General features: G+C 43.7%; 1 protein-coding gene across 2 annotated transcripts in view; it reads left to right on the forward strand.

The window, feature by feature from the left end:
• The first annotated feature begins 473 nt into the window (after positions 1-473).
• The window catches only part of LOC118777424 (2-oxoglutarate dehydrogenase, mitochondrial-like), a 35,723-nt gene continuing 22,477 nt past the window's right edge, over positions 474-13,719 (forward strand). Inside the window, exons 1-4 of one of the 2 annotated variants that reach the window (XM_036528304.1) lie at positions 474-585; positions 2,902-3,264; positions 11,146-11,334; positions 12,897-12,990. In XM_036528304.1, coding sequence (XP_036384197.1) covers positions 3,040-3,264; positions 11,146-11,334; positions 12,897-12,990 — 508 coding nt within the window. In that variant the 5' untranslated portion in view covers positions 474-585; positions 2,902-3,039. Of the gene's footprint in view, positions 586-2,901; positions 3,265-11,145; positions 11,335-12,896; positions 12,991-13,202; positions 13,306-13,719 lie in introns of both variants that reach the window. The other variant, XM_036528303.1, reaches the window with a different exon arrangement.

The following is a 13,719-nucleotide window of genomic DNA, read 5'->3' on the forward strand; positions in this document are numbered from 1 at the left end:
TGACAGGGTGCTTATTAAGGAGGTATATACATGGTTACAATTACCATGATGACCTGTGCACATCATTACATCTTTTATGTGTGTAAAGCATTGCCAAGAAGACATGATGACATATGATAAGCTGTTGCACAATATTAATCAGTCTACACATCCATCATGGATCTTTCAAAATCATCCCACGGTGCTACTGAACATTTCTAAAGAAATTTGCAGTATATTACCCTATTTCTATAGCAAAGTCCCTCCAACGTGATGGCTGTCTCGTATGATATCCTTCCAGCGCTCAGTAATTACCGTGTATTATGACAAAGCCGGTCCAATTTCATTCTTTCATTCATATAGCGCGCGTTTTGCGCACCGGCCGGTCCCAAAGATGGCAGTGTGTAGTAGCGTGTAACGTGACGTCAGAGCCATATGACGCGGTAGACCCTGCGCTCGAAACAGTCGGTTTTTCTTGCTGCTCAAACAAGAGTCGGAGGGCAGCGCGGTAACACTGCAAAGCAAATGCAGCCAGGTTTTTGTTTATTAATCTACGCCTGAAAATCGCAAGCTTTCGCCTTACATCCGAGTTCAGCAAAAAGCAAAGTAAGTAATCTGAGTTGTGCTTGACATTGCAGATGTTTGTGAGTAAAACGGTGAAAGACGGATAATTGTAGACATCACAGGATGACAGTCTCCGAAACCGGTGCTTTAGCCGACCAAGTGGCTAGCTAAGTGTGTGGCCGTGAAAGTACAGTGTACGTGCCTCCGGAGTCCCTGTATTACCAAACTAGCATAAACTAAATAGATAGGTTACTAGCTAGTTTCTGGCTGTGACTGTGGATCCTGTCTAGAGGATATTGACAGCAAGGTAAGTGGTCCAGCTGTTCTGGCTTAAGTTCGTCAGGTAGGCTATCGCATCATTTCCAGTAACAACCTATGGGGTAGCTATCTATTTGTACAAACCATGTTTTTAGTCTGAATTTGTGCGGAAAGGACAATGTAATGGACGGTATGGACCCCCCACAAAACCACAAAACTACTTCTCCCAGTGCAGCCACATTTTTGACAATTAGTCCGCTCGGCATGAGAGACACAGTGGTGGCTTGGATTTAGGCTGGATACTAACAAGGTAAACGAGCTGAGCTAACTGGATCCTGGCAGTGCTTTGACAGACGCGTCAAAGCATTGGCAGCTGGTTGTATCTGGATGCAAAGCTTGGGAGCTAACGTTAAACCATCCACTTGTTCCCATGCTACTTTGGTGCCGGTATTGCACTGAAAAGTTTCTCCATCTGGCTAACCGTACGTAGTTGGAGCTATAGCTAAGTCTCTTCATTTTAGTGATAGGAGAGATCATATTTAGGTTTTCGAACAGGTCAGCGTTTGCTGGATAGCCGTTTCTCCACTGATCACAGCGCTGCAAGTTCCGCTACTGCCTACAGTTGGAGTTATATAACGTAGAACGAATTGTATCTATATTTCTCGTCGTTGACAGCCGATGATCAATTCACTAGCATCCGTCAGTTTTAGTTAGGTAGTTAGGTGGTACTTTTAGGGTAATTTAATTCGCATTCATAGATGTTACTTTTGAGTAGTTTGGCTAGCTAGACTAGCTCATTGTGCTTGATATTAACAAAATTTTCAGTTTTCACATTTATTGGCATGCTACTTTGACACTGAATTGCTTGTTTGGAGATGCGGATATAGCTTTCTCGCTAGCTACGCATACTTACTAAGCATAAAACCTCTTGGCTGCATAAAACTACGAAGCTTACTTGAGCTTAATAGTTAGCGACCTTATTTATGTTTAAGAGTAGTCTAACATAAACATTTATTACGCTTCGACGTCTTACTGAATAAATTTATGAGAGGCTGAGTTAGACTCAATTTCTACATAGTCAATGTCTTCGTCCCTGCTCGTGTGACCACGCCCCCTACACGGTGCTGCTTGTAGTGGACTGTGCCTCTCCGTTACAATGTTTTCATTTAGGACATTTTGTTGAATAAAATCAGCATTCCCTCAGATTGAATCAACTCTTGTTCGAACGGCGATGTCCACAGTGGAATCTGATGTAGCTACACGAATCTGAGAGAAAAACGTTTTTTTTTTTGCTGTTGCTGTTTATTGCTGTTAACCTTCCCAAAGAGACGAGGAATCTTCGCGTTGTGTCGCGGGTGCCCGTGCACTACCACAGTAAAGATAGTGGACGTGGAATGGAGCTGGAGAGTTATTTAAGATAACTTTGAGACTTATTTAAACTAAGAAGGCTCCGCACGGAGAATTTTCATTCAGCTGAGAAAAAGGCATTGGCACGAAAACAGTGGAAGTCGAGGTGAATTCTGGTCGTCTGTCCTTTCTACAGAACTAGACAGCACATCACCTAGCAAGACAAGTCTTCATCCCTGTCTGTCCACTAACTACAACACCTGATTGGTTTCTTTAGTTTTCAGTTCATTGGTACTGTTTGGTCTGTACATCTTATTGGTACTTATCCTTTGTACATTAGTTACCGGGGTCTACATGTGTTTTAAAAACACATATAAAAGACAAAATGTCAAGACCTTTCTATCTGTATAGTGCCTTTTGGTTTCATCATGTAAGCTGCTGCATATGTTGCTTGAAGACAGAGTGGAACCTCCTTTTCACCAACAGAGCAGGTTTGCTATCCTCTGTATTTGAAAGTCAAATTATGAATAAGAAGACTCAGTCCTACAGTATGCATCCAAGTAAGGACTTCTTCTTCAACCTTGATGTTGGTAGGCTCCTATATCTTATTTCTGTTGATTTTGGCTGGAAAAAGCAGCCGCTCATATTAGATGGAGCAGCTGGTCCTGGTAGGAGATTCATTCCATAGAGTGTTCTCTTATTAACACCCTGTGTGGTAACACTAAAACTAATGTCTGTATTGTTCCTTTTCAGGTAGAGAGATAAAGGTTCCCACGTAGGAGCGGGAGATACTGTTGCAGCTTCTGACGCTGGGATCGCAGAAACACAGGAGTGTGGGCTGACCGGTTGCGGGTTTGGCGAGGCGGGAGACTTGTGTGCGGAAAGACTGCGATGCACCGCTTAAGGACTTGTGCGGCTAGGCTGCGGCCCCTCGCGGCCTCTCGGACAGCTCAGAACCCTTCACAGCAGAGGCCTCCGGCCGCCCCAAGGACGTTTCGGCCAATCAGGTGCTATACCGCGCCTGTGGCCGCCGAGCCTTTCCTCAATGGGACGAGCTCCAACTACGTGGAGGAGATGTACTACGCGTGGCTGGAGAACCCCAAGAGTGTGCATAAGGTAAGGATCTGTGCACGGAAACAGCGGGGCTGTGGGCCGCACACCAGTGGCAAGGTCTGCTCAACTGGCCCTCAACACTGGGGCCCTCACTTGGGCCCTCAGCAAGAGCCCCAGTGAAGGCTATGAGGAGCGGAGGCGCAGAGGAAGATGGGTCAATGGGAGCGGTTCCTTCATGTCAAATCAGCACAGTTTCTCACCTTCAGCCCAAATGCCCAAAAGTGCACTGATCTATGGGAAATGAGTGAGCATGCAAATGCCTGCTGAGAACACATTCCAGGAATGTGGCATATCCATGCAGCACCAGTGTTTCAGGCATGCAGTGGTTATGAAAAACCTGTCTGATCTGCAATGAGTAACCAAAGGCTATGTTCTGTTTCCTCAGACCTCACATGATACTAAATTAAGACAGAGACAGAGTAAAGTATTATTGGTAGTATACCTGATTTTATACAATGTTTTTTTCTGCTTTTAAAATTGTAGGAATACAGACTGGGAAGACCTTGTTTTTCACTTAGTAGTACAACAATCCAGTTGGCATATTGTCATGGTTTTCTGAACAGCCCTATGGTAGTTGAGATCTCATAAAGCTAAGAATGTATTTTGCATTAGAACACATGGGTGCCACTCAAACTAACTATGTGTGCTGGGGATGAGAGGCAGAATGCAGCAATGAGGAAGGGATCACTGTCTGTTTCAGCTAAAATCTTATGTCACAATAAAATCCCAGTGAAAATGTAAATGGATTAACTGATCCAGACTTTATTTGAAACATGAAAATAGAACTGTTTTTGAGGTTTAGTACCCTTCTAACTTTGTTTTCCTTTTGCTACGTTTGCACTGTGGTCTTGGGTCTCTGTTTCACAATTTTGTCATGCAGGGATTTGGTTCTGTTGATCTGTGGTAGCCTAAATGAAATGTTGTCTAGGACCCTCTAGTGAAGAAGAGCCCTGACCCCTGCCTTATTTTTTAGATTTCACAGCGGTAGAAGAATATGTTGAAAACATTTTACCTGTCTTGAAAATTGCCAGTGACCGTGCCTTTGATTGGGCCTTACACATGCTGTGAATGGGGTAGTGTGGAAACGGAGGTGTCTGAACCGACACACCACACTGGTGTTTGAAATTGGGGAGTTGTGGTATTTGTCACCACCTCAGGCCTCAGCAACAATTTCTGAGCCCTTTGGTTATCGATGTTGCCTTATAAGGTTGTAAGCAGCTAACTCCATGACAGACAAAGTTATGAACTCTTTCTGTAAAGCAGCTTGGCTATCTCTTTCCACTTATCACTTACCTACCATGACTAACAATAGATATCTTTGAATGAGTCTAACGAACTGTCAGAGCTATAGTGTTATTTCTATACAGGGTAGAGACATCTCAAGGTGAGCGTAGCAGCTGAAGTTCTAGAATGCAAGAGTTCAGTGGAAGTTTCACAGAGTGCTTAATCATCTTGCTTACTGATATAAAGGGCAGATGACCACATAGAGAAGGAATGACTGCGCAGAAAGTCACTGGCGAAACATTCAAGGCACAACGCAGCAGTACATCCTCGCAGCACCAGTACTGCAAATATGCAACAATGCGAAAAAAAAAAGCTGCTTATCTCTGTTGCTGTATTTGCTCAAGCACCGGGTCTCGTTGTTTTGTCATATGTTGGTTTCATTTACGGAAAGTTAATCTGCCATGTCCTCAGAGACCCTCTAATAAACAGTATCGTTTAGGTTGTTTTGTACAATGCACTTTAATCCTGAACTGCAGCTGTTTTTTTTTTTTTAGCTGTTTACACTCTGTTAGCTTTTGTGGGCTGTTGGAATGGTGAACTTCATTCTCTTACCTCACTTCCTGAGTCAGTGGTAAGAAAGCTCACAAAGTGTCATGGAGTTCCAGACAAGCTTCACCATGCCCGGCCCTTGTCGAAATCTGAACACAGATCCTGCAAAAGCAAGTTACCGGAATGAAGCCTTTGATGTTTATTGGCTTTTGTGTATTGTGTCATTTGTACACTAGGCGTTTGATTGTGTGGTAAACGGTGTTTGTTTATATGGCAAACTTTACATGGGCCTTACTGGACCTCTTGTTTAGAGGTTAGAGCTCTGAGCTCAGGTTGGTCACTGCCACACTGGCCTTCACGTGGCCTCTGGTGCTGAGTGCTGGCCAAGCGACATGGCAGAAAGCCACAGGAAAACCCAAGCTGGGTGCTTGCACAAGAGGGGAAGAAGTCACATGGAGTTAGGCAAGAGAGGGGGGGGGTACAGAGTAAAAGATGCCATTTACTAGAATGGAATGCTATTGTATTTTTGTTTCTGAACCCAGCAGAGCTCTCTTGTTGCTGTGCAAGGCATGCAATGTGTGTGGGGGGTGGACTGGCGCTTGTCTGAGCCAGTAGACCCCCGTGCCCCGCCCTCACTGTGGCGAGGTCAGTGTAAAAAGTGGGGGCGGTCCGATGCTATGAAGGAAAAAGGCTGGGGGTGGAGGAACAGATGATGAGGCTGGCCCGCAAAAGCCATGGTGAGGTAGACTAATGTCCTCAGAGAGGAGTCTGAGTGATGCTCACATGCGTCTCACCATCACAAACTGATGCTGATAAAGGTTTAGGATGAGGTGTGGATGGTCGGTTGTACTAGGTCTTACAGTTTACAAGTCTGGGGCACTAGTGTGTGTGGTGGGGGATGGAGCAGAACCCTCATTGTGAGTTTCAAAGGACCCATATGTTGAAAATCATACGAGTCATTACTTTCCATCAAGGGCTGCTTCTGTTTGATTTCAGTGCCTTATTTATAATACCAAAGTCTGGAACGTCTTCTAATCTACCCTGGCTGACACCATGACCTGGATCCTGCTCTCTGTTGCTGGCCTCTGCACTACGGCTTCAGCGGAAGGCATATGAAAGAACAGCCTCTTAAGGGCCCTCTTATATTTCCTCCACAGATCTCAGTAAGCCATCTGAAGTCTCACAAATGCCTTCTATGCGTTTATTCAGGTTTGTCGCTGAACATTGCAATGTATCTTATGAAACATTTCTCAATGAATCAAACCTCTTGTACCATTTTTGTTTTTAATGAGGATGGTGCATGGAATGAAGGACTTGATGTTTGTCATGTCTGAAAGCAGAGTGCAGTTTTATGAACACCTTACACTCAGTTTTTTGGGGAATATGTTAAATTGGGAAACAATAATGACAACAACTACACCAAGAAGACAGAAGTCCAAGCTTGCACGTGTATCGAATGTATCTTGAGCCAGAACCATCCAGTGGAAGCCACCCTATCACATTGGAAATTTGTGGCATGGGGGTTCGGTGTTTCGCCAGATGATGTATTACACACAGCACAGCTGTTTTTAAGCCCTGCTACATGGCTGCACACTAACTCTTCTGACCGAAGACAGCCCTCACAGAACAGAACCCCCATTGCCGAGGAACGTCCCCAGCGAGCTGCTCCACATCCCCTCGGCATAGTGCTTCTTCTGTTGCCGTCTCACATCTGCATGGCGGGGGGAGTGAGTGCTCATGGGAATGATCAGGACCACCTCGTTTCCGAGGCAGGTTTTTTGTGAGTACACCCCGTTCTTGGAGGAGGAGGGTGTTTTTTTCTCAGGTTCGGTACACTTTGTCCTCCACATCACCCGCTTGATCTTGGGGTTTTACTTAGATCCCCAGTTATTAAAAAGATTCAGAATGACTTCAGGCAGCCACAGCTTTCCATAGTTACTCCAATGTAATGGCTTGAGCGAATGCTTTAGGGAATTGTCCAGGAATGTTATCTTTAGGATCACAACAGATCACAACAAACTAGATCTTTTTGGGTGAGAAGTGTTCAAACAGGGTTTGGGCAGCTGATCCTTTGTCAGTGGCTGTGCACACTCTTTACACAGTGCCAGAGGTGCCACAGTAAATGAGGAAGATGAACAGTACAGGCAAAATGATGCCGGAAATTTCTCCATTTTCAGATCTTCTTGTTTACCCTTGACCCTTTGCTATCCTTTTTTCTTGTTTATTGAAACTACAGACAAATGTTTGTTTTGGCTTCTGTGGTCAAAAGGTGGCAGTGGCTTTGTTCATTGTTCCATCAATTATATTGTATACATTATATGTACAGTATGTTCTAGCCCCAAGTTCACAGTTCACACCTCCCTTGAGGCAAAGTGGAGTCAGAGGGCTTGTTTCCCTGTTTTTCCTTCTTCTCTGATAGGACAAATTTAACTTGCTGGGCTCCTTATTCTCTGAAAGCAGAAATGCCACTTAGATCTGTTAAAGGCCATAAACCCTAACTTGGGGGGGGGGGGGGGGGGGGGGTGAGGCAGAGGCAATGTCTCTCAGCCCTCCAGCCTCATGAATCAAAGGCGGATACCTGTGGCAGAGACTTAGAGAGAGAGAGCAAGCAGTGTGTGTGTGTGTGTGTGTGTGTGTGTAGGTGTGTGTAGGTGTGTGTTTGCGCACGTGTGCAGATCTGCACATATGTGTGACCCACTGGCAGTCTGTACGATGGCAGCTTTTCGTTCTAACATTTTGTTCTTGGTTACATAACCAAAGATTCCATGTTATGAAACCCCATATGTTGCGACTTGAATCTGGACTTTTAATGTTAATTTTCAGGGCAGTCTTGTTTTTTGCTGGTAATCAATGCGTGATAATGGTAACCAGTTGATGATAATAATAACCTCTTAGAGTATTATACTTATTGAACAGGCCTTTAAACAGAATGATCTCATCTCTCCTAAGGTTTTGTAGGTCTACAGCCAGTGAAGCTGCTGATTTAAGGCATAGCAAAAGGTGATTTGCACACAAAGAAGTTTTGTCAATGGACTCAACTCTTCAAACTTGAAGTCTTTATTTAATGATTTCTTTAAGCAGAGGCGAGGTAAAAAAAAAAACAAAAGACATTTGAGCCTAAGCTTTCATCAGTGTCTATCACTGTTGTCCCTTTAACCTCCAACAGTGACAGGTGATAACAACTTTGAAATCAATCACCCTTATTAACTACATCAGGCAAGCACCGTCACTGATTAATAGTATTGTGGTTTTAACCACAAAACATTCTCTAAAGGAGGTCACACAATTAAGTACAAATCATTATAAATTTCATCATTTACCACATCCACTGTCACAGATGAAAGTCTGACATTAAATAAAGACAAATTCATTGAGTCCATTGACCCAACTTGTTTGTGTGTGAACCATCTTTAAGATTTATTCTCTTAGGTTTCACGTACTGAAAAACAGACTGAGCATGTCAGGTGAGCGTGATGTAAACCATTTGTAATCTGTTCCAAACCACAAAGAAAAATATTTCATAAGAACAAAAGAGGTCAAATGACAAAGTCAGGCCATTCTGCCTTTAAGGCAGTCATTTTTCCAGTTCTCTGGAATGTGTCAAGTGTTACAGTAAACGTGTTTGTCACATTTTCAAGATTCTCTGCTATGTGTCTGCTATTACATCAAGAACTATCAGTGTGTAAAGTACTCCTTATTGTCAATGTGAAATTGATCTAATTTAATTCTGTACGCTTTTGTTCTGCTAATCCACTTTACTAATTTAATTTGAAGGTGTAAAAAATCTGTCAAATCCCCCAGAGTCTCCTTCAGAACACTGAAGATGTTCATAATCCTGACGTTTCTCTTCTTGCCGTAAATGTTTGATAACAGAATCAGATATCGGCACCAGTCTTGTTGCCCTTCTCTGTATTTCTTTGAGTGCTTTGAAATGAAACTCTGCCTCAGACAAAGAGATTGCAGTGTAAGGAATCCCTGATGCCCCTCTTCAGAAGGCCTTACAGTGGCATGTATGGAAAGCATAAAAATCATCAAATAGATGTTATGTTATGCAGTTATGGCCTTACTGCAGTGACCTGACTGCTGAAAACTGTATTTGCTGGCTTGTTTTGGTTACTCATTTGTGTGGCAGACAGCCTGATTATTATTTGACAGATGTATCTATCTAGTATGACTAAACGTAAATAATACTTGACATGTAATTAGTTATATAATTACACCAAAAGTTTTTGTCTGTGGAGGAACAGGTATGTGAACGTAGGTGTGTAGTTTTATCCTGTTGATGTTTGTGTTAGTTGCATTAGTGTCTGGCACATACAAAATCAAGGGTTGCTCTCTGCCACCGTGTGGTCTCCTCGTTGTCATTCACAGCTTTCACCGTACGTATATATCTCGGAGCTCCGTGATAATAACCAGCTCTCTCCAAAAATATGGGGAAAATTTGAATCCCAGCATTCTGAATGCATTTTAGTTGCGCACACTGATATAATACAGTGCTCAAAATGGTGTTTGATAAAATGTGAGGTACATTCAACCAGCCACTGTCCCTGGGGTATGGGTTAATCAGCAAGCCAGTTCCGTATGCCTTGTGAGGCTCCCCTCCCCCACCCCGTCCTTCCGTCAGTCGTGAAGTATGGCGGGGGCGTCATGTGACCACACTGAGGGGCCTCGGTCCTGCATTGTTCTGTCCCAGCAGTGAGATCACTGGTGGCAGGAAGATGTGTTCGCACGCTGGGTGCATTGCACCATGTTCTCCTTCCACGTGTGTCTAAACCTGAGCTCCTGCTGCTTGCTCTCTCCGCCGAGTGAGAATTTCGGGCAGTTATGTCATGTGCATTGTATGCAGTATTATGTGTGGGGAAGGGGTGTGGCCTTTTTCTTGTTTCTCTCTATCTGTCTCTGTCATTCCGCCACCCCTTCTCCCATATCCTGATATGTCTGTTTAGCCAGCAAAGTTCTGCCTTAGGTCTTACCTGCTCAGCCGGGAAATTTACTGGTAAAACCTGAATGATTGACAGAAAATAGAGATAACTGGGAAGCTTTTTGCGTTTAATCATTTGTAATGTCTCACCTATTCTAATTGCCAACAAATACCTCGTTGTAACTTTTTCGTTATTTCAGTGAAGTCGGCATATTTATTTATAGTGTCTTTGGCAGAGGTGGACACCCTGGCTTCAGGAAGTGAAAGTCCTGCCACGTATTTGTTCCACCCATGCACTACACCAGCTGAATTTAATTAGCACACCTCTTCAGCCAGGTAGAGGAGTGAATTAGTGAAATCACCTTGTTTAGTGAATGTCTAGAACAAATATGTGGCAGGACATTTACTTTCTGAAGCCGGGGTGTCCACCTTGTATGCACCTTGTATACACCTTGTATGCAAACAGCAGTGTATAGAAACAGCCTCACTAATAAAAATCAAATATTTAGGGCCATGTGGTATGAACAAACACTCCACATTCATTCTCCATTAGTGCTCTGGGTTTTCACTTTGTGCCATATGTAAAACTGCTTCAACTTCCTTTCCCATCATTGCAGTTCCTTGCTACAAGCAAGTCTGCATTCTGGAAGTGCCATTCCACTGTGTTTGTGTGAATCTGAAATCGAAAATGTCAGCCCTCAGGTTCAACTTCATTGGAAAATTACCTGCATAAAACTGAAGCTGAAAACAGAAAATGTATGCACACACACACATACACACACACACACACACACACACACACACACACACACACACACACACACACACAAACATCCACACACACACACACACACAAACACACACACACACACATCCACAGGCATGCAAATAATATAATAGACAAATAACAGACATACAAATAAAAACAGATTGTATGCCCTGGGCAAAAAGAGCATCTGATACCTTTTAACCTTTTAGTTCTGCTAATGGGATATGTGAACTGCCTTCTGGGTAAGATGCACTTGCTTGTTTTTGAGATGAGGCTTGCAGTGTATGGAAGTCCAGTGATGCGACAACGCATCTTATGTACACTGTCCAAATTCTTCAGCAGGCCTCTGTCTTCCTTCTACTTGATAAAATGTGCCCATATTAACCTACCCATAATCCCTCTCTCTTCCTTTCTCTCACAGTCTTGGGACATTTTCTTCCGCAATGCAAACGCGGGCGCCCCGCCGGGCATGGCCTACATGAGCCCGCCTCCCCTAGGCGAGAGCCTATCAGGGCTGAGTCAGGTGCAGGCGCTTGTGGGAGCCCAGCCCAGTGTGGAGAAGCTGGTGGAGGACCATTTGGCTGTGCAGTCCCTCATCCGCGCGTACCAGGTGAGATTCCCCCCACAAGTCTCAGGGTGTTAAAGTCGTCCTGTTTCTGCGCAGTAGACTTGCAAACTATGAAGATGTCTTGTCATAGTGCAGGTTACCCCCATCCATCCACCATTCCCCATTGGTCTGTATTAGTGGCAATTGTTGATTTATAAACAAGGTGGGCGGCAGAGATCATTTGACTTTATTTGGTAAGACCTTGAACCTGGTTATGATGGTTTCACATGATGTTTAGCTTTTTAACTAGATTGCATCTAATGTAGCAGCTCTGCCTTGTATGAACTTTGCATGAAGTCATTCTAGTTGTAATGTGAAAAAATGGCAACTGGTTAAAAGCGATCTCCACTGTCTGTGTTATAATCTAAATGAACCCAGTATCTTTGCTGTATTTAAACTTAATTTACTGTGAAATAATTGGATGCTAACATGGTAGCACACAATTAAGTGAAAAGGAATCCGCTGGGTTATCCTTATCAGTATTGGAAGGCTAGTTAATTATGAAGAACTGGACTGATATGAGTTTAGCCTGCTAATCACAAAGAACAGGTCATTTTCAGTTTAGCTTTCTAATCACATTATTAGTCTAAAGGTAAGTTCTGTGCCTTCCCTATTAGTAGGTCACCAGCCTGGCTGTAATGTCACTCTGGAGTGTCTCAGTGCAATGTGCTCACTTTGATTGCAGACAGAGCTGTGTGACCCAGGTTTGAAACTGACCATGTAATTTGTGGACAATGACCAGAAGCCACAGTTAGCAAATCGTCAGTAGATTGCCACCAGGGAAAGGTGTAGGTAGGTCAGCCAGGGTTTCCTTGTCTTGCTGCTCTCAGGCACCCTATGATTCACTTGTTAGCTGTTCAGATGATGTCAACAGTTTAGTACTAGTTCTCCAGTTCGAATCCACTTCACTGGGGTGCACTTTGGAACTATGGCACTATCCTCCAGATAGATGGAGAGAATGATAATTGAAATGCTTTGTGGAAAAGGAACCTACAGCCTGTGAAGATTGCTGGATTTCAGGCTTGGAAATATTAAAGAGGGAATTTTTGAATTCTTACTTTGATATTATAAATATGCCAGTAAATGGTCATACAACCTGGATAGAGCAATTGTTTAGGAAAACCTTTATGTGCCAGTTATAGACTTTTACATCAAAAATCAAAGTTCTCATCCCTGAACAGAGGATTACCTTCTGAGTAGTCATTGTAAGTTTTAGTCTTAAGTGTTTTGTCATCACAGGAAACATTGAGTAATGCTTTTCTGCAGTGTTACGATAAAGGGCTGTCTTAATCAAGGTCTTAGTAACCTACTACTGACATTTTCCTAAAATTCCTTAACCTCATTTTCGGTAAGTTCGAATACACAGAGCCATTGATACGCTTTTTATGACCCCTACACTAATTTCATTTCTTTCTTGAACATAAATTACATTTGGTTATGCTTATAATGGCAGCCCCATGGTATTACAATGAAATTCCTCCTGTACAAGTCAGACTGTTGTTGTTGCAGAGTTGCCTTATCATCTTCATTTTGACAGAGAGTGATCACTGTTGCCTTGTTTGCAGGTGAGGGGGCATCACATAGCCAAACTGGACCCGCTGGGCATAAGTTGTGTAAATTTTGACGATGCCCCAGTAACTTTTGGGTTTCATCATGTTGGTGAGAAAAATGCTCCTCCACAGCCTGCTCAGATAATGAACCTGTTTGTGTTAATTAATGTTGCTTTTGTCCTCTTCTTTTCCTCTCTCCCTTCTTTTCTCTGCTTTAAATAATTGAACAAAAATTCCCCCATCTTTTTCTTCTATTTCCCCACCCCAACCCCACTCCGTTTGTTGTTTTGTGTGACCTCCCTCGAACCCGTGCTGCTGTAGATCCGGGGTCACCATGTAGCCCAGCTGGACCCTCTGGGGATCTTGGATGCCGATTTGGACTCGTGCGTTCCGACTGATATAATCACATCTTCAGATAAGCTCGGTGAGGAGGGTACCAACACACTGGAGAATTGGCAGTGCAGTGATGTGGGAAGGGGGAGGCAGGGTTGCTGTGAACATTAAGCCCCGCCCCTCTCTTAGCCTTCACCTCTCTACCTGCCCCTCCCATTCTTACAGGCATACAGTTGTTCCTAGCAGCCTCCCACATGGAAATTTGCAATGGGTAAACAGGAGCAGGCACAGAGGAGTCTGTGGGATGATGGGTGATGTGTCCGCTGACAACTGCCCTGAACTCCCTGTTATAACTGGGAAGTCTAACACCTGCGCATAACAGTTTTCCAAAATCCTGAAAGGGCTCAGTCTCAGACCAAGAGATGAGCAATGCTCCTGCTGGTCTTCTTTGCAAAGGCCTCTGCTGATACGTTTGTAAAGGGGATCACTTGTGTCTGCCTAGTCT

The sequence above is a fragment of the Megalops cyprinoides genome, chromosome 5 (assembly GCF_013368585.1).
Source record: "Megalops cyprinoides isolate fMegCyp1 chromosome 5, fMegCyp1.pri, whole genome shotgun sequence".
NCBI classification, from domain to species: Eukaryota; Metazoa; Chordata; class Actinopteri; order Elopiformes; family Megalopidae; genus Megalops; species Megalops cyprinoides.